The sequence below is a fragment of the Azolla caroliniana genome, unplaced genomic scaffold, assembly GCF_043228905.1.
Source record: "Azolla caroliniana isolate FFs.n. ecotype wild unplaced genomic scaffold, voAzoCaro1.0.p SCAF_9, whole genome shotgun sequence".
Classification (NCBI taxonomy): Eukaryota; Viridiplantae; Streptophyta; class Polypodiopsida; order Salviniales; family Salviniaceae; genus Azolla; species Azolla caroliniana.
This window is the reverse complement of record NW_028230444.1, coordinates 7,938,736-7,959,123: the sequence shown is the minus strand read 5'-3', so window position 1 is coordinate 7,959,123 and position 20,388 is coordinate 7,938,736. Positions and strand designations below refer to the sequence as shown.

Genomic DNA, 20,388 nt, shown 5'->3' with positions numbered 1-20,388 from the left:
GTTTTGAGAGTAAGACATTTAAGTATTCTACTCCAACTTGGAAGGTTTTTAGTATTCTTGGCCTTGGATATTTTAGCATCATGTTTAGACAATCTTTTCGATGAACCATTTACACAATTGGTAAGGTTTTTAATAACCTTATGTTGGGTTGCCAACAATATCCTCAAAATAGAACTAAGAGATTTCTAGTTGGGTGTAACCAATCTCGTGGAATGTGATACTTGAAAGGACAAACAAACTTTAGAAGTCATCCATGTGATAAAATGAGTTGTGTGTCATAACACATTCGTTGATGGGCTCTCCACAATTGGGTTTATAAGGACATCCATTGTAAGACATTCATTAATCACATACATAATAAGATATTGTCTTTTGAACACTTGCCATCCTTAGCTAGATTGGTCGCAGTTGATGCACTATAAGTGAAGGGGGAAGAAGAAACCATTAATGCAGAGGTAATGAATATAAAAAAAGATGAAATCGTTCCACAAACATAGGTATGGAGGAAGAAGTCAAGGCATCAGAACCTTTTTCTCCACACTCATCTTCATGGGCCAATTTTGGTCTTAGAAGGCATTAATATATCTTTCTTTCTCTCTCAAGAGTCGACAACTCGACTCTCAGTCCCTCCATGAACTTAGAAGTTCTATATTTTTATGCTTAAGAATCTAACCTAATTATTAAATAGCATAACCGGTGTTTGAGCCGGTTTGGCAGGGTTCAAGCCGAGTTGAATCGAGCTCAAACCATTTAAGCATGCTCAAGCCAAGAGCTGAGCCGTTAAACCGTTAAAAACCGGTTGAGCTAAAAGGTTTCGGCTTGAGCTGAGCCCGTTGCCGATTCCTAATTGGGTCCTTAGCACATCCGCATATGTACTTGCTTGCAAATTGCATGCATGCATGCATGATGAGTCGAGGGCCTCATCAAGCAAAAAAGAGTGAGAGAGAGAGAGAGAGAGAGAGAGAGAGAGAGAATGAACTCTGCTACACCATGTTATTTGTGTGGGTTTTTTGGGGTGAATAAATACAACATAAATATTATTTACATACATACATTCATAGAACGTAATATTTGTGTTCGTGGAGGCATTCAAACGTTTGAAAACGTACACGTTTGAAAGGGGAAAAATATGTGCTCCTTTTTTTTTTTTTCTTTTTTTCATTTGTTTTCATTGCAAATTTAGCCCATAATATAGACCATAGTTAATCCAATCAAACGTGTCAAACCAATCCAACTTTTAGTTGATTTACCATTCACGTTTTATTGAATCAAACGCGAATGCGAATGCGCGTATGATACGTATGGTTCATTCTATGATACATTATTACATACTAGACTTTTATCATGTATGTATTATGTATACATATTTTTATTTGGAAAATAAATAAATAAATAAATATGTATACATATGTACATACATACATGATATGTACATTAACAATAAAATCACATCTGAATTTTTATTTATATTTTTTGTACATACATATGTATGTTTTTTTTTTTTTTTTTCTTTCCCACTTTTGCTTTTTCTAGTTTCATATTTATTTAATTAATTGATTTTATTTTTAAAAATTTGCTTTTTTGGGGCTTTTTTCTTCCTTCAATGAGAACTGTGAAAGAAAACTGAGCGAAAGCAGACCAGGAGCCCAAAAAAAGGAAACCCTAGATCTTCTTCTTCCTCCTCCTGCGCCTCCTCCGCCTTCCTCTCCTCGATCATTCTTTCATTTATGGTGAGCTCGTTTTGCGCTCTAATCTCTGCTCTAATCTTTTTCTTTTTGGTTTCTGCTCTGGTTTTTCATGTTCTCTCTCTCTCTCTCTCTCTCTCTCTTTCTTTCAGAATCATGCGATAATGTGGTGGTAAATTCCGTTTCATCGATGGTAAGTTCATTCTACTGTTCCTGCTCTTTCCAATTCTTTATTTTGTACCGGAGCTCCTGCTTGATAACCTCTTCTTTCTTCTCCCGTATTTTTCTTCCTGCTAGGTTTCTGGAAATCTGCCAGCAACCTGGGAGTGCCCCTTTTATCGATGGTAACTTCATCCTAAGCTCTCTTCTTTGTTGAAGCTTTTACTGAACTTCTGCCCAGTTTTCTCCTTTTTTTTATGGTTTGCATCTTCATTTTTTTTTTCTTTGTAATGTATCCAGTATCTTGTGAATATCTGAAGGAAGAAGATAAGCTTCTGTTAGCATCATCGCGTATGGCTAACTTGACTTCCACAGAGCTCAATTTTCTGGTCTTCCGTTACTTGCAAGAGTCAGGTACGCGCTTTTCTGTTGTTTTTCCTCTAATTGTAAGAAAGAAATTTCATTTGTATAAGAATAGTTTGATTTCCTCTGAAAATATTATTTTTCTGGTCTTTTATCCATTTTTCTCACTTGAAGAGGACTGTATTTAAAGACACAATTTCATCTGAAAGCTCAAGTTTCTGTGGTCTTAACAGTAACAAGACTTTAGGGCTTCTTTCTTCTCTTAGGTTTCTGTACAAGGAAGTCTTATTGATCCAGAAAAAATTCATAGTTGAATATTTAACTTGACATCAAAATAGATCAATTTATTGTCTCTATCTGAGAGGAAGGCAGACCTTTTTCAGTTTGAAACATAGATTTTCATCCCAAAACTCAAGTTTGTGTAGTCTTAAAAGTAATAAGATTTCAGGGCTTTTTTCTACTCTCTTGTTTCTGTGTAAGGAAGTTTTATTGAAGAGAAATTTTCCATCTTGAAGTCTTAACTTGTCTTCTAAGTAGATGGACTTTTTCTTGTATCTCCCTATCTCTCTCTCTCTCTCTAAGAGTGAAGTAGGCCTTTTATAGCTTCAAGCAGGCATATTCTCATCCTGAAGCTTGATGTTCTGTAGTCTTAACAGTAACAATACCTCCAAGCTTCTTTCTTCTCTCTTGTTTCTTGTGAGAGAATTTCTAAGAGAATTTGTAACTTTAGTTCGAAAGATATTTCTTCTTTCTGGGTGATGGAAGCTCTTTTTGTCCTAAAGAGTATAGTTTCATCTCAATTCTCAAAATTTCTATCGTATGAACAAACTTTTCTTTTTCTTTCAAGGAGGAAATTTCCATCAAGATGATGATGCTTAGAAATACAGAGGTCTAATGTCTAGTCTTTCTTTTTCTGCCAAAGTTTAGCCGTACATCGCAAATTTGGATTTTTTTGTAGTGTTATCAAGATTTCAGCATCTTTTGTCTTATTTCTCACCTATGGTTAGTTTCAAAGCAAAAGCTCATCGGAAATTTTCATCTTTTCTGTACTGTTATGAATACTTCATGACCTTCTTTTCTTTTCTTTTCCTTGTCACTCCTGTCTCCTTGCCTGATTCTTGTCCAAGATGGCAATTAAAAGTAGCAAGCTTGATGAAAGAACTTGAAGTTACAAACTCATCCCCAATTTTAGTTCTCCTCTAGAATTAGCAAGTTTTCAGAATCTCCTCTCCTTTATTGCTATCTCCCTTGCTGGTTTAGTTGAAGATAACTTTTTTTGTCAGGATGGATAATATCTATAAAGGAAATTTTTTAAGGGAAACATTATTCTCAAACATTTGTAATGTTAGTGAGCTGTGAGTATGTACTTCTCTCGTATTTCTTACACAGATCCACTTCTGTAGAGATAACAGAGGCAAGTTTGATGAAGTGAAGCTCGTAGATGAATACTTTGCTCACCTTGACACAAACATAGGTGCCATAGAGCTATTACTGTTTCGTCCTTGCCTGGCTCTAGCTGGAGATGATTGGTATTTGCAGGTTTTATGAACCTAAGCTTGTGAAAGCTGAAACTTACTTTAAAGAGAAAATTAACTAAAATTCCAATTATTCTCTAGTGCTAACAACCATTGAGAAATTCGCTCTCTGAGATCTGAAAAATCACAATGCTTGCCATATTTCTGTCACCTCTATCTTCTTGCCTGATTTCAGTAAAGGAGACGCTAATATGATTGCAATTTTGGTGTTAGAAAATGTAATCTTGATGAAGTGATGAGTTCAAAGAAAAAACCAAAATCTTTCCAGATTTGAACTTTTTGTAGCGCTAGCAGGTTGCCCGAACCTACAGATTGTGTATTTTAAGTTTGAAAGATTCACCCTGACAGGAAGGCAAGCCTTGATGTTAAATTTGACTTCTCAAGAATCAATTATATGTTCCTTCATGTATACCCTATCTCCAAGCCTTGAGGTTAAATTTGACTTCTCAAGAATCAATTATATGTTCCTTCATGTATACCCTATCTCCAAATTCATGTGATCTTTGTGATAGTCTCTTTTCTGAAGTGAAGATATAAATATCAATTGATTTTTCTAATCAAGGAGAACAGTTCTGACACTTAAAATTTTTGGACTAGAACCACCCTTGTATCATGATAAAGTCATGATTTGATGCAAACACATTTTGTGGATGGTAACAAAATACAAGGTGTATTCTAAGAAGAAGGCTTTGCAGTGTTAATTGAAGCGTGTTTTGAGATCTTGAAGTGCAACACGGGTGTCTTGGAATAGAAATTTATATGCTTCATATTCTGCAGTCAACTGAAACACTAGATAGACAATGTTAGTATCAATTACAGTATAACAGAGAAATATCAAAGGTCAGCCTGCAAGGAAGTTTTTATAAGCTAATAGAAATAAACTTTGCATGTGAAAAATATGTGTGTTTGATGGAAGAGAGGATTTTGGTATAGTCCTCTTTGAAACATACCATTCCCCTTCATGTATGATAGAATAAGTAATAACCTTTCCATATTTTTAAGTGCCTACACACATATCATCTTAAGCGCTGTTATTTTTGTTCTGGTGAAAAATGATAAGTAATTATTCTTAGTTTTCAATATGATTATCGTCTTTAAATTTCCATTCCCTTGATAATCGCTCATTGTGATAATAGTGATCTATTTTCTATGTGCATGCATGTGCTCTATGCATATTGGAGTAATTAAAAGATTAATTTTCTATTTGTTTATTGGTTTGGTATTTCTTTGTTTTATTAGATTATAATTAGCTGCTAAATATCAATTTAAACATTTAATTGGTGGTGATTGCAGGGTTTCTTCATTCAGCTTTCACATTTGGTTTTGAATCTGGTCTCAACAAAGTTCCGATTGATGGCAATCAAGTTCCACCTGGTGCACTTGTGTCTTTTGTTCAGAAAGGTCTCCAGTACCTTGAACTAGAAGCAAATTTAACAGATGTGAGAAGCTTACATTCTTCATAATGAGTACGTTTTAAGTGTTCTTTGTAAACGAGTATGCTTAAACATCGGCATGTCACTCTAAAGCAGGATGGGATGGATGTAGATGGAGATTTTTCTCTCCTTCAACCTGTGGATCTGATCACTAAGGATGTCAGTGAACTACGTCAAATTCTAAAGGACAAGAAAGAAAAGGAAAGAGAGAGGGAAAGAGAAGCTGAAAAGGAGAAGGAAAGAGAGAAAGAAAGAGAGAAAGAGAAGGAAAAAGAAAAAGAGAGGGAGAAGGAAAAAGAGAGGGAGAGGGAGAGGGAAAGGGAGAAAGAGAGAGAGAGGCAAGAGAAAGAACGTTTGGAAAGGGAGCGTCAAGAGAAGGAAAGGTTAGAGAGGGAGCGCGTAGAAAAAGAGCAAAAAGAGAGGGAGAAACAAGAGAGAGAACGGCAAGAGAGGGAGCGGCAAGAGAGAGAAAGAGAAAGAGAACGGGAGAGGGAAAGGTTTGAAAGGGAGAGAGAGCGTGAACGAGAGAAGGAAAGAGAGAAAGAGAAGGAGAGAGAGAGGGAAAAAGAAAGAGAGCGGGAGCGCTTGGAGAAAGAAAAAGATCGTGAGCGTGAAGAAAAAGCCAAAGTCAAAGTTGAGGAAAAGGATTCGCGATCATCTATTGCTGGTAAAATGCCAACTTCCTTCTGCAGCTTGATTGTGAATTTTTCTTGTTTTTGTTTTTGAAGTCATAATCTGTATGCATAAAAGATCACATTTAGACCTTATAAAATACCAATTCCATTTTGCTAATAGTAATATCTTAAGGTTTCATGCTGCAGCATGTGGTTGACTTATCAACATCAAACATCAGACCTAGAATAGTTTTCTTGAAATGGGAAATGGTGAATTTAAGGCCTCTTACTTTCTTTCTCAACATGGTCAGCAGGACATACTTTAGTTTCTTGTAGAGGTTGTGGCTTAGACAAAAAAACGTTTTATACATCTGAACTCTCATTTGATCATACATTATGCAGTGAATCAGTCTCTTTGTCAACCTTTGTTGATTTGGATGTTTAATATTATCATATCATTGTAGACAGTAGATAATAATATCCTTTTATGTTAGGGTTTTAATGTTGTGAGCATATATGTACGGAAATTTTATTTCTATAGATATTAATACCAATATCTATACCTTTGGTGCTGTAATTAGGGGAGCTGCAACTTCGTTTGTGCTGCTTTCCAGTTTCTGTTTCTTTTGGCAATTCTGTTTGAACCAAAGTATATACATAAATCATAGATGGTGAATTTATCCATTGAAGAACTGAGAAGAATTTTCATAGAGTATGGCTTCTCTATTTCATATTTTGAGCTGCTGTGCATCACTATACTCTTCTCTTGAAGATGGAATCCACAAACAATAACAAGGGCATTTTAGCTCATACATTCTGATGTGTTATTTGTATCCCAAAATGAAGGCTCAGTTAATGCATACACTGCCTCTTTCTTGATCCTCAATATGTGGCTCAAGTTATCATCAGTCAGATATGCCAAGATATTAAAACCTACCTCAAAATCAGAGATATTTTGGCTGGTGAATTCAAAAGCACCTTTTAGATTAGAGTTCCAATAATGTATGGTATAGATAATTGACATGTTTTGATGTATTTTCTGTACTTAATGGAAAGTTTCAGGGCCAGAAGCAATGGATGTCGAAACAGCTACATCTTTTCAGTGTGCTGAGATCCCACATACAGATGTTACAATACTTGAAGGTCACACATCGGAGGTTTGTTGCTGCCATATAGTTTTCTCGTGATATAATGTATGGGTTGGCAGGGGACTAACATGTTGATGGCTTAATAATTCTGGTAGGTATTCATTTGTGCTTGGAGTCCAACTGGGTCCCTATTGGCATCTGGGTGAGGATCATGCGTTTTAGACTTGTTGTATTTCATGGTGACAACTATTTTATGTTTTAAAATGCGTTTTCTGTTTTCTACACAGTTCAGGGGATTCAACTGCAAGGATATGGATGATTCCAGATGGACCATCAGGAGTCACTGCACAAACTGCAGCTTGTAGGTCTCTTGTCTTAAAGCATTTTAAAGGCAAGACAAATGAAAAAAGCAAAGATGTGACTACACTTGATTGGAATGTGAGCATTCATATTTGCAGGAATAGTGATTCTTCCTTTTTCTTCCCTTCAAGAAATTGAGAATTCTAATCTTATTTCCTTGCACAGGGTGAAGGAAGCCTACTTGCTACAGGATCATATGATGGTCAAGCCAGAATATGGACCAAAGATGGTAAGGTTCACCTGAAAATATAGGACCATCATATGAACAATATGGTACAGAATACTTAGGTAGTTATGCTCATGTCAAAGGATCTGTCAGAACGTGCTGTTGCTACCTTGTAGGGATGCTTGTCATAAAAATCTCTTGAGGTTCAGACCCAAGAGTGAGGAATCTGTCGTCTAACTTCCTAGATTAGTTGGTAAGATTTCATGTGTAAATTGACTTGTATGATGTATGAGAAAGAGAAAGATTTCTCTGCATTTCTGTTGATGTCAAGTAGAATAAAGCAATCAGTAGTTTATGAATGCACTGAACCAAGCACTTTTAAAATCACTAATATGCTTATACCTGTAAGACGCTACACATGCGCTGCTGTCCTAACACATGAACATGTCATAACAATTGTCAGGTGAACTGAAGAGCACATTGAACAAACATAAGGGACCAATATTTTCTTTGAAATGGAATAAAAAGGGTGATTGCTTGCTGAGTGGAAGTGTTGACAAAACAGCTATCATTTGGGATGCCAAAACTGGCGATTGTAAACAGCAATTTGAATATCATTCAGGTAAACACATAATTTGTTCTATATCAAACAACCTTGGAACTGTGATACTGTGAAGGTAACTTACTAGATTCCTGAAGATCTTTCTTAAATTTATTTTTTGGATGACTCCTTTCAATCTGTAAGAAAACGGGCACATCCTTTGTTTTTATGTTGTGATACTTGATGTCCTCATGTCGGAGTCAAGTGTTCATGTTGTCATTATCTTGTCTATCTTTAACTTCATTTCCTGAATCTAGCAGTCCATATTATGTCGTATAAGCAAGTTGATAAAATGAATGGAATTATTATGTCGTATAGGCAACCAATCTATGGATAGGTCAATGTGCCATCTTGATGAATGTTAGCGATGATGAAACTTTGGGAGTTGATTATACATGATAGTGTCTATTAGACAAGGCAACCAATCTATGGATAGGTCAATGTATGCCATCTTGATGAATGTTAGCGATGATGAAACTTTGGGAGTTGATATCACTTTGGGAGTTGATTATACATGATAGTGTCTATTAGACAAGGCAACCAATCTATGGATAGGTCAATGTATGCCATCTTGATGAATGTTAGCGATGATGAAACTTTGGGAGTTGATATCACTTGGGTGTGTATATGAAAGGGTTATGTTTTTCATAAATGCAGAAGGAACTTAAACTTAAAAGAATTGTAAGGGATCAAATTTAAAACTTTATGTCACATATTATATCATTTATAAAGTCAATTTATACATTTAATAAAAAATTTAAAAATATCCCCCCAGACCATTAATTTGCCCAAGCTGTGGTTTAAAACGGAGTAAATCACAAAATCATTGAGCTGATAAAGGCCCAAAACCACATTCTTGTTGAACCCCTAAGACAAATAGAACTGTTTACAAATGTTTATACTTGGACCAAACTGAAGTGAACCAGTTAAGCCACGATTTTGTGGATTCTTTCAGCTCATAGCTATTAACTATTCCTAAATGATTCTAAGACATGGAGACAGATGTTTATGTGAAAAGGTGTAGTAGAGAACATTAAATCCAGGCAGGGGCTTTGTCTCAAGGATAGGACTATTTCACTGCAGCACACCGTAGAATTTATCTGCTCTTTGATGCTTCACGGCCATTAAATGTTAGTGTCATATTTGTACTAGCGTACAAGGTCCTTGGTATTATTTTTGAGCCTGTTTATATTTTTGGCAGCTCCAACACTGGATGTGGATTGGCGGAACAATGTTTCCTTTGCAACTTGTTCAACAGATAAAATGATCTATGTGTGTAAACTTGGAGAAGGTCGACCTATAAAATCATTTGCAGGACATCAGGTATGAATTTGCAAGTCTTGTATGTATACATGTGGATTTGGAAGTCTTCTATGTGTGCGTTCAGAGAGTGTAAATACTGTATGCACTTGCATAAAGTCAATAAATAGCATAAAGCTCTAAAGATTCTTTAACTCTACAGGACGAAGTTAATGCGATCAAGTGGGATCCCACGGGAACACTACTTGCATCTTGCTCAGATGATTATACTGCAAAGGTTAGTCTGTTCGCAGTTATTTTCTTTCATCATTGCAAGAATTCTTTGCATTGCACCAAACTCTAATGTTAAAAGCTATGAAGTATACTCATCAAAAAATTGATGTCCTGGAGTTTATTTGCTCCACCTAATCGAAGTGCTGCATTATATCAACATGCTATACGGGGATCCTGAGATCATCTCCTACTCCTGGACTATTGTTCACTTATTAATCCTGTTCATTTATACACATTTTTAATCTTGATGCGAGCCATCTTCTATTTGTGATGTATTAATCCTGGCACAGATTTTTCATTGTGATTTTATACACATTATATAAATGGGATATGTTTTGGCAGATTTGGAGTATGAAACAAGACAAATGTTTACATGATTTGCGAGATCACACAAAGGTAAGGGGATTGGAGGTGTCTATATTTACATTTTACTGGTACATAAGAATCTAACTATGATGGTTTGATTTGCAGGAAATTTACACAATCAAATGGAGTCCAACAGGGCCAAACACCAATAACCCAAATTTGCCTTTAGTGCTTGCAAGGTATCGAGGATGTTTTTCTTATTGATGTTGGCCAATATGGTATTTACATTCGAGTATTCTAAATTGGCTCTCAAATTTTGTTGCAGTGCATCATTTGATGCTACAATTAAATTGTGGGATGTTGAAAAGGGCCTGCAGCTCTTCAGCCTTACTGAGCACAGGTACTTTTATTAAGTGATTTTTCTAGTTTTATTATATATAAATTTTCAGTGTGCATAATTCATGGTTCCTAATGCACATTACTCAAGTTTGATTTTTGATGAAGTTGACCATTTACAGATTTTGCTTGAAGTCTGATTTATGCTGAAACTGTTTTTTTTTTGCAGTGAACCTGTGTATTCTGTGGCATTTAGTCCAAATGGAGAATTTCTAGCTAGCGGTTCATTTGATAAATGCTTGCATATTTGGTCAGTCCGAGATGGAAGCTTAGTTAGGACATTCAGGGGTGGTGGAGGAATATTTGAGGTGTGTTGGAACAAGGAAGGTGATAAAGTAGCTGCCTGTTTCTCAAACAACACTGTGTGTGTTCTTGACTTCAGGATGTAAGAGTACGAGAGTAATGATCACTCTCCATTCGAGAAGATGTTGAGGTGTTCCTCCAAATCCCACTTATCTCTGTAGAAGTTTAAGTAGAAACTCTAGGAAAAAATGACTATTAGCTCTGGGAAGAAAGTGTAATCTCTTTTACCTGCCAGCTTCACCCTTGTACTTTAAGACAATAGAGAGAAAAAACTATTAGGAATGTGAACTTGTAAAATAGTGCACGTTCCTTCACAGGGAAAATATGTACATAATCATTTGAGGGATGGTGCCCGGTTCGAAGTCCTGTATGCTATTAATGTTTTGGCAGTCTTACTTGTGCGGTTTACTAGAATGGACTTTGTGTATATTTCTTCTGGGGAGAGGAATAGAGACTTTTATTCTTGCAGCATTTACTTCCTCAAATTCACAAACACAGAATGAAGTTTAGGTGATGTTTTTTGTAATATTTTGTTGAATAGAAAGTTCTGTACGTGTATAGAGTTCTTTTCGTTTCAGATTTAGATCTTTGCAATATTAAGTTTATTGACTATTTGCATAGGTAATATTAGTGTAATTGTGTTCAGAAACAGGAATCTCATTTGATTGGTAAAATGCTTGAAATCTGCACAGTTCCATTATATATTGTCCTTTGTACCTTAATTTGTAGATATGTATGAGGATTTTTTTATTAGCTATTGAGCTTTTTCCTGTATGTTTTATATAAATACTCTCAAATGTCAATGTGTATAGACTGAACATACAGGTTGAATTTAATGCTTATGTTTCGACAGCTTATTAATGTTGTGTTAGTGGATATTTATGGGAAATCTAACTCATTATTCTAATAAACTAAAACAGTCATGATGTATTTTGTCTACCTTTAATGATACAATTGGTAACTCTTATTAGACAAGACATTTATTGCAACTACTCTCAATAGAACATGGAGATTACATACATGTGCAGAAATGTCAGTTTCAGATTCTAACTGCTCATGAAGGTCTTATATAATAGTACTGAAATGATTCTAAAATTATGTGCATCAGTTGCAGTTACTTTTCGTACTGTGTATGTGTTGGTAAATGTTATAAGACCAGAGAAGATGGTCACTTCATCAATCAATGTTCTAAGTCCAGATAAGAGGGTCACTTCATCAATCAATAAAGTTGTGACCTTAGCGTCTGCATAGATGCTTCATGAAATGAAGTGGATAATTTCACATCATTTACGAATACAAAATGTCAAAACAAGTGGTAGGAATCTACATCATTCACGAGTGGAAGAATTCCCTCTTTAAAACCAGTTTGACTCCATAATTCGAAAATTAGAAAAATGCATCACGGCATAAATTTTTTCTCCTATTTCATATATGGTTATAAAGTTGTCAATAAATTGGAACATAACTCATAATTTTATATTTTTGCACAATTTTTTGAGTTTAGCTATGTGACAATCAATTAACACTTGCATTTCAAAGAGCAAGGGATTGCTCCTATTCGATATATGGTTAGTTTGACATAGAAATTGTGCTGAATTTAGCTATGTGAAAGAGCAAGTCATAAATCATTATAATCAATAAATTGGAGCATAACTTATGACTTAATAATTTTGCTTGAGTTGAGCTGTGTGACAATCAAGTAATGATTACATTTCAAAGAGCAAGTCATAAATCATAATGGAACTTGTCTATGTGACAATCAAGGAACTGAGGTGGTGTTATAGACAAGTCATACAACATCAAATGGATGTAACTCAGACACATCCTTTGGACTAGCTAGGTTTCTCCATCCTTTTCAACATTTAATAGATCTGGCATGGAGAGACTTTTCTGAACTATGATCATTACTGTTCAATTATCAGACTGTAGGACGAATCTGGAGTCAGGGTAAGGGCCTTGTCATCTTTTCCCTGAAAATAAAAGTAGCTGGGATGATGAACACTGTAAGATTTGCTCTAGTCCATGAAGAGAGAAATCCATGAAAGAAAAAGTTCTCTACTTGTAAGCCTGCCAAACCATCCAGCCTTCATAAAATATGAACGGAAAGGGTTACCATTGTTAAAACCTCAAATCCAACATTATTTTGAAGGCATTTGCATGGCTCTGGTACTACTTTGTTAAGAGTCCAGATCAAATAATCTTCCTCCGGGCTGTTCATTGGCCATATTACGAGGCTGTGCCCGAGTTCCAGACCGAATAACCTCTCCTCTCCGAGCTGTAGATGTGCAGCTCTTCAAACCCAATATATTTCTTTTAAACTTCTATAAGGCGCCCTCTTAATTTCTTGAGGAGACGAAATATGACTTCTTGTTGGCCACAAGACCTGGTGTTTGCATCACACATTTGTGTCAGAACATGTCCGCGCATGAACACAACCCTTCCTTGAAATGATGGATGCAGCTAGTATCCTTAACAATGATCTCTCTCCTTTCAATTTTCGAGATTATTTTGCTTGCATCATGGCAATCATGGCACATCCTCAAGTTTTTTGTTATTCTCAGTGTCTGCCCCTGGGGTGTATTCAGAAGGCCGAATGCTATTGCACATTTCTCAGCATGCTCACATAGCACAAACGCTTTACACTCATCTGTAATGTTAAGTCTTAAAATTGAATTCAGCTTAGGGACATGTCCTTCCTCCTTTAACCATAAATTCATCGCTTGCACCATCCTTGAAATGTCATTATCATTATTCTGGTTGTTGAGGCCAGGCATGAATTCATGTATCTTCTTGTCCACTTCAATCAGGGCAATTGCGGGCTTCTTCATTATTCCCGCATGTTGTCTCAATTCCTCTAATCTGTCTCTGGAATAAGTCTTTCCAGAATGTGCATTAATTCCTGCCATGATCATGTACCATGCACCTTCCCCAGGATTCAGCTGAACAAGCTGTTCAAAACAACGCCATCCAAGATCTTGCTCCTCGAATGACTTGCACGCACTTAGTAGCGCTGACCATGCTCTCTCAGCTTGAGGACAGAAGGCTTCAACAAACTTCTCTGCCTCGTATAAATGCCCAGACCTTGCCACAAGATCTATCATGCAACTATAATGTTCTTCAGTTGGTATGATCCCAAAGTTCTCCTTCATCGTTTTGAAATATTCTTGCCCTTTCCGACTAAGACCTGAATGGCTACATGCAGTGAGAAGACATGAGAACAAGAGAGCATGGGGCTTCACACCTTCCTTTTGCATTTCCTCAAAAAGTTTCACAGCCATATGGCCATCATGATGCATGCCATAAGCTTTTATCATTGTGCTCCACGCCACTACATTGGTATCTTGCAGAGTGTCGAAAACATATTGTGCCTCTGAAATTGAACCACACCCAGTGTACATGCTGATCAAACAATTAGACACGGTAGCGTCTTGTAACCCAACAGATACAACTTGTGAATATATATCTCGACCAATGGTTATAGATCCTACTGTACCGCATGCTTTTAAAGCCAATGCAAATGTGACAGCATCTGGGCAGAGTTTCCCATCACACATACACTGGAAGCATGCAAGTGCATCAAGAGGAGCATACTCCACATATCCAGAAATCAGTGCATTCCATGAAACTGTATCTTTAACTGGCAAATTGTCAAAGGTTTCCTGAGCTTCTAAACAGGAGCCACATTTGGTATACATGCCTACAAGCGTGTTGCCGACTATGGGATCTTTTTCAAATCCATACATTATAGCCTGTGAGTGAAAATTCTGGCCTTCTTTCATGGCTTGGATGCTTCCACAAGCTTTCAGAAAGCAAGAATATGTAACTGCATCCCCATTTACACCCTCCAGTTGCATTAACTGAAAGTATGTCAATGCTTCCTTGCTACATTCATGTTCCGCATATCCTGCAATTAATGACGTCCATGCTATAGCATCTCGATCTGACAGCTTGTCAAAGATATTCTGTGCATCTTTTAGAGCGCCACATTTTGCATACATGGCAATTAGACTATTACCAATGGAATTTTCCAATTCATAGCCTTTGAAGACTATGTCTATATGCAACATTCTGCCCTCAGAAATGGCTCCAGTATTTCCACATTCTTTCAGAATGCAAGTATATGTGAAAACATCTGGAGTGATACCCTCATCCTGCATTATAGGCAGCAAACTTTGTGCTTCAATAAGGTATCCTTGGTCTGCATACCCTGCTATCAATGCAGTCCATGACACAACATCTCGAACTCGCAGATGTTTTAAAACATCATGTGCTTCTATAAGATATCCTAGACTAATATACATCTCCATTAATGCAGTGCCAACAGAAAGATCCATTTCAAATCCTGTTTCTACTATTTGCTTATGTAAATCCCAGACTGTCTCTATGCTGGTGCAAGCCCTCAAGCCACATGAAAAACTAATAGTATCCAAGGAAAGACCCACTTGTTGCATGCCTTCTAAATACTTGAGAGCTTCCTCAGAATAGCCATGTTCAGCATATCCTGAGATCAACGCTGTGAAAGATACAACAGTTTTATCAGGCATTTGACCAAAAATTTGAACAGCTTCTGAAAAAAACCCACATCCTGCATACAGTCCAATCAAACAATTTGCAATGGAAGGATCTCTTTCGGCCGCAATTTGGATAATGCCTTTGTGTGCTTCAAATCCCTTCTCTATTAAACCTAAACTGCTACATGCTTTAACAACGTAGGCAAATGTAGCAGCAGTTGGCACAACAATATGGAAATGCATCTCATCAAACAAGCGGAGTACTTCTTTATCTAAACCACAATCTGAATAACCACCAATCAATATGTTCCAAGCAACAATATCTCGAAATTGCAAGTTGTCAAATACCTTTCGCGACTCTGAAATTGAGCCAGTATTTGCATACATATAAACCACCGCATTGCCAATATATGGATCGTCTTCAAATCCTCTCAGAATAGCCTCTGAGTGTATTTTCCGTCCCTTATCAATGTTACATAATATGCCACAAGTTCTTAGAACACAAGCCAACGTCCAATAATTTGGTAAGATATGATCATCTTCCATTTGTTGAAACAAATCTAAAACTCCTTGATGACACCCATTTTCAGCATAGCCTGAAATAATTGCTGTCCAACAGACCACATTATGAGCTGGTAGAGTGCTAAAGGTTTCCCAAGCCTCCGAAAGTGATTTACATTTAGCGTACATGTAAACAATTGTGTTTCCAACAAACAAATCGCTCTCAAATGCCTTCTGAACAATCTCTGAATGAAGATCGCGTCCCATCTCCAAATTCTTGACAGCTGCACATGCTCTCAGTAAGCTTGTGTATGTATAATTGCTTGGGCTCACATTATCATTTAGCATTCGTTTATATAGATGAAAAGCATATAAAGAATCTCCATTTTGGGTACACCCCAGTATAATAGAAGTCCATGATTGCTCATTTCGAAACGTCAACCGCTCTATGATTTGCTCTGCAAATGAGAGATTCCTAGAATCTACGAATATCAGTAGAAGCTGATTCGCTATATCTATGTGATCTTCTAAACCCATGAGACAAAGTTGCACATGCACTTGTTTGGCATGCTCTAATTTTTTTTCTCTCCTCCATTCCAGTAAAGTAGAAATGCAGTGCTCAATAGATGGAAGCACAGAGTCTCCAAATGTACCACATATTTCTACTGTCTTAAGACTAGATAATGAACTGTTGGAAACCAGTAGTGTTTCAGAAACGAATTTCCACTCTAAGACAAAATTTTCTGTCTTTGAGGAACTATTATGTAGATCACCCATCTGTAAAATAATTCTATCCCTGTTGGATTCTTGTAACGGTGCAATCTGGCCTGATGTCAGATGCCCATCTAGAGTAGAAGTTTTAAAGATGGGGATTACATGATTAACATTGGTGATACTGGGCCTGGTCTGTTGGAAATGAGAACTGGTAACTGCTTTCAAAAGGTTTTGGTTAAAAAATCTTCATGCATCCTCTAGATTAGAAAAATCTATTGGAAAAATTATAAAGAACTGGCAACATTATCAAAAGAAGTTACATAGTTATGTACCTACTTGATTCCATGTGTCCCATGAATGAGAGTAAGTTGTCAAATAATGTTTGCCCAAGCTTCCCATCCAATCTTCCAAAATTTGAAAAACAGAATAATAAAACAAATGAGCAGAACTATGGTATATGATTGAAGAAATTCTCTCATTGCACAAAATTCTTAATGAGAGCTCCAATCACTAAACAATGTGAGACCCAAAACATAGAATGAGAGTCTAGGCCAAAGCAACAAGACACTATGTTGTTGTAAGGACAAAGGAGTTAAGGCATACTGATTTGTAGCTTGAAATTCAAAGGCTACAAAATGAGGAAACATTTCTGTATTCCTACTGAACAGCAACATCAGCTTCTGAGTTTTCATATCACCTTATTAACAATTATACTCTGGATAACTTACAGGTGCTGACTTATTACAAGTTCCGAATCAAAGTGTATGGTTTGGCAACGCATTGCAACTCACTTAATATTGATCCACATTTCTAAAATTCCCTGCTCAACGATGCATATTTAACCAAGAGCTTTTTACTACAGCAAAGTAGACTAGCATGTCGTGCACGATATTGTGTCAATTGTATAGGTGAGTCCAAGTGTAGGGTTTTTATGTTAAGTATCATTAATTATTATAATCTCAGTCAAAATTTAGAAAATGATCACATGCAACCTATTTATTTAACTTTACAAGTTCTGAATGAATGTGTTGATTAACTTTTTTCGCCATTATATTTTTTCATCAACATTTCTAGAATTTCTCTGATCATTGAGGCTTTACTAATATTAACTTTCACTTTTATATAGTCAAGCATTTGATGTTGCATCCATCTCTTCGTAAAAATTATTTGTGGATCAAAGATGTAGATATATGACTACATCTTGATTCTCACTGGTCGTAATGATTATGATGTTTCATAGCTCATTAGATGATATCATGAACCATGATAGAGGAAAGTGTGCATAAATATACACTGCCCAAAGGGCAAAGTGCTAAAAATACATAAACATAAGATATGCACACTGAAGTCATGTATCTAAGAGGAATCAGGATGGATCACTAGAGGAGAAATGGACACTATCATGATCTGACTCAATAGGAGACTCTGGAAACTTGTAACTCATAGGATCATACAAACTTGTAACTCATAGGATAGTGTAGACATCAAGGGCTTCGGAGGAATACTGAAAAGCTTCTCAACGACCACCTTATCTCCAACAACCTCATGTGGGATAGTTGTGTTTCCAAAACTTTTAACAAGGCAAAGACTGATCAGACTCAACAAGAGGCTAAAAAACCTCATCATTAGGAATGTGCGCGCTTGTGCTGACATCTCCTTGAATGTACACAATACAATGTAGTGTAGATATCAAGCTTCCCCAAATATTCTTCAGGAGTCCACGTTAGTATTTCTTATTTACATTGACATTGGTAGCTGAGGTAACAGAATTCAGTAAAGTAAAGCAAATATAGTGGGTTGTTCGGACATCTTGCTGTACAATATAGCATAGATATCAAGATCCTCTCAGAGAGTAGAAAGAAGCTACTCAGGTTCATATTATCACATCCCCCTCATGTCTCACATACACGAAACTCTCAATAAGGAAAAGGTTGATCAGACTCAATAGAAGATTTTGAGGGCTTTAGCACTAGAGCTTGTGCCAATATCTCTTTCGAAAACATCGTGTAGTTATCAAGCTCCATTGGAGGAATACAAGAAAGCTTCTTGACGTCCACTTATCAACATCCTGGTGTGAAAATTGGATCACTTCAATGGTTGGGATACCCGATCTTAAAGAACTCAAGATAAGATGGTTCCTCTATCATGCATTCCATTAAGATAGTTTATTGTCAAGATCCATCCTGCTTTAAATGCCATATATGAGGAAAATCCCCTAAAGTGCCTAGATAAACTCGGTCAAGGAAGTTAGAAAAGGAATGCTACTAAATACAAGCATAAGAAAACAACTGCAATCCATACCTACGTGTTAAAACATTCAATGTCCGTATGGCATCATTGATGCAGTCTCTCTTTTACATGTCTTCTCTTCTCATTGTGCATAAATGGTGATTTGTTGTCCAATTTCTACACAAATTAATCCCGTTTTTATGGATTAATGGAGTGAGATGCAAAATATTAAATGCATTCCAGCAAACAAAATTAGCCTCTTCAAAAGAGCACAAAAACATAGCTATTCTATGTTCCCACTATGATTATAAAAACTACGGATAGATCCATTGAATGAAAATTAAGCAATTCATGAATGATCCAGAATGGGGTTGAGGGTTTAAATATTAAGTTTTAACGTTTGGGGTTTAGATTATTCAATAAAAGGTCATATATTTAAGTTTAACGTCTAGGTTATAGGGTTTAGGGCTTAAAAAATGCGTTAGCGGGTAGTCAAGGTAATTCATTGTTTAAGGTTTCCGATTAAAGGTTAAAATGAACATAGATAATATCCATGACATAGTTTCTACAATCATAAAGTGGACATAGAGTAGCTGCTCTACGTCCACTCTATGATTTGTAGGATATGTATTGAATACACAATTTACAATTTACTGATTGTTGAAGGAAAGAGATGTGATGAGAGAGAGAAACTAACCTCCTGATCTGCGGTGAGGAAGAAGTGATGGAGTTTGGATAAAGATGGGATAAAAGCAGCTATGGAGAACATCGAAACTGTGGGGAATGGCAGAGGGGATGAGAACCCACCATCGTATTCAATTCATGGGTTTTGGAAGGAGAGACAGAGAGAGGGAAGGATGAGAATAGATTTTGTATCTATCGCTAGGAATCAGCAATGGCTCGGCTCAAGCCTGAACCGAACCGTTCAACCGTTTTATGCAATTTGGCGGTTCGGTTCGGTTTTGGCTTGAGCTTCCTTAACCGGTTTGAGCTCGGTTTGGGATGGCTCAAGAGGAACCGAATTGATTTGGGCCAAACTGGTTAAGCCTAAATTGGTTTAGGAACTGGTTCGGTTCAAGTTTGGAAACTCCCAAATTAGTTTAGGAAAAGGCCAAACTGTTGTCAATTCCTATCACCCATGAGGAGGCCAATGGGTGAAACCGAATAAACAAACTTATGTATCAAAACTTGTATGGGTCTCCTTCTTCGCGAAAGGGGGTGGGGGCTATTCTTTCTTTAAGTCTTTTTATTGTAATTAGCTGACCCTAGGTCTAGCTATCTTAGACCTAACCATCTCACCTCACTATTACTCCATAGATATTCTCTTAATTTACTAAATGCCACCATGGAATCTAGGGGTTGAACACGTGACCCTCTAGTCTTCATACCTTACCAACTGAGCTACATCCATGTGGTCACTTTCATTGCATACCATTCCATATCTTCATATGTTGGTGATTAAATGTACCTCAACATCTAACTTGTGTTAGCAAGTTGAAGGAAGCGTTAAGGTTCTTTGAGATCCAAGGCTCATGGGGGTAGTAAGATGCACTTGCATATGTTCTGGTAGTAAGATGTGTTAAAGTTCTCTAAGATCCAAGGCTTATGGGGGTAGAAAGATGCACTTGGGTATGTTTTGGCATGTTTACCTTTTATTCCAATCTCTATCATTCTTTCCCAAAGCTCGCTCGGTATAGTGTCAAAGGTTTTCTTGAAGCCCACGAAACAACAATATAGCATTTTCCATCGAGTTCAACTTTCTTCCATCAATAACAAAATGATTGATAATGGAATGGTTTGGTCTAAAGCCTACTTGATCAAGTGCTCGTGTGATGACTTTCCATCCATGAGCTAATATTTCGTTCCGTGGTAGTGCTATATAACTTGGCCA

General features: G+C 36.7%; 2 protein-coding genes across 6 annotated transcripts; one reads left to right on the top strand and one right to left on the bottom strand.

The window, feature by feature from the left end:
• Window positions 1-1,831: 1,831 nt before the first annotated feature.
• On the top strand, window positions 1,832-11,013 carry LOC147860086 (WD40 repeat-containing protein HOS15-like). Of its 2 annotated transcripts, none has more exons than XM_087324439.1 (16): window positions 1,832-1,878; window positions 1,983-2,029; window positions 2,145-2,258; window positions 5,036-5,181; window positions 5,272-5,842; window positions 6,852-6,946; window positions 7,033-7,079; window positions 7,165-7,315; window positions 7,403-7,466; window positions 7,867-8,025; window positions 9,206-9,327; window positions 9,467-9,541; window positions 9,880-9,933; window positions 10,009-10,082; window positions 10,169-10,243; window positions 10,409-11,013. In XM_087324439.1, the coding sequence occupies exons 3-16, from the start codon at window positions 2,198-2,200 to the stop codon at window positions 10,626-10,628; spliced, it is 1,914 nt and encodes a 637-aa protein (XP_087180565.1). In that variant the 5' UTR covers window positions 1,832-1,878; window positions 1,983-2,029; window positions 2,145-2,197; the 3' UTR covers window positions 10,629-11,013. The 2 variants fall into 2 exon arrangements, with proteins under 2 accessions (XP_087180565.1, XP_087180564.1); XM_087324438.1 differs by having other exon boundaries at window positions 5,269-5,842.
• Window positions 11,014-12,229: 1,216 nt separating this feature from the next.
• On the bottom strand, window positions 12,230-19,349 carry LOC147860085 (pentatricopeptide repeat-containing protein At3g26782, mitochondrial-like). 4 transcript variants are annotated; one of them, XM_087324434.1, is made up of 3 exons: window positions 19,195-19,349; window positions 16,601-16,672; window positions 12,230-16,483 (listed from the first exon to the last, which is right to left on the bottom strand). In XM_087324434.1, exons 2-3 carry the CDS (start codon window positions 16,665-16,667, stop codon window positions 12,951-12,953), a joined length of 3,600 nt encoding a protein of 1,199 aa, XP_087180560.1. In that variant the 5' UTR covers window positions 16,668-16,672; window positions 19,195-19,349; the 3' UTR covers window positions 12,230-12,950. The 4 variants fall into 4 exon arrangements, with proteins under 4 accessions (XP_087180560.1, XP_087180562.1, XP_087180561.1 ...); XM_087324436.1 differs by having other exon boundaries at window positions 16,605-16,672; XM_087324435.1 differs by having other exon boundaries at window positions 16,601-16,676; window positions 19,196-19,349.
• Between the last annotated feature and the right edge of the window lie 1,039 nt (window positions 19,350-20,388).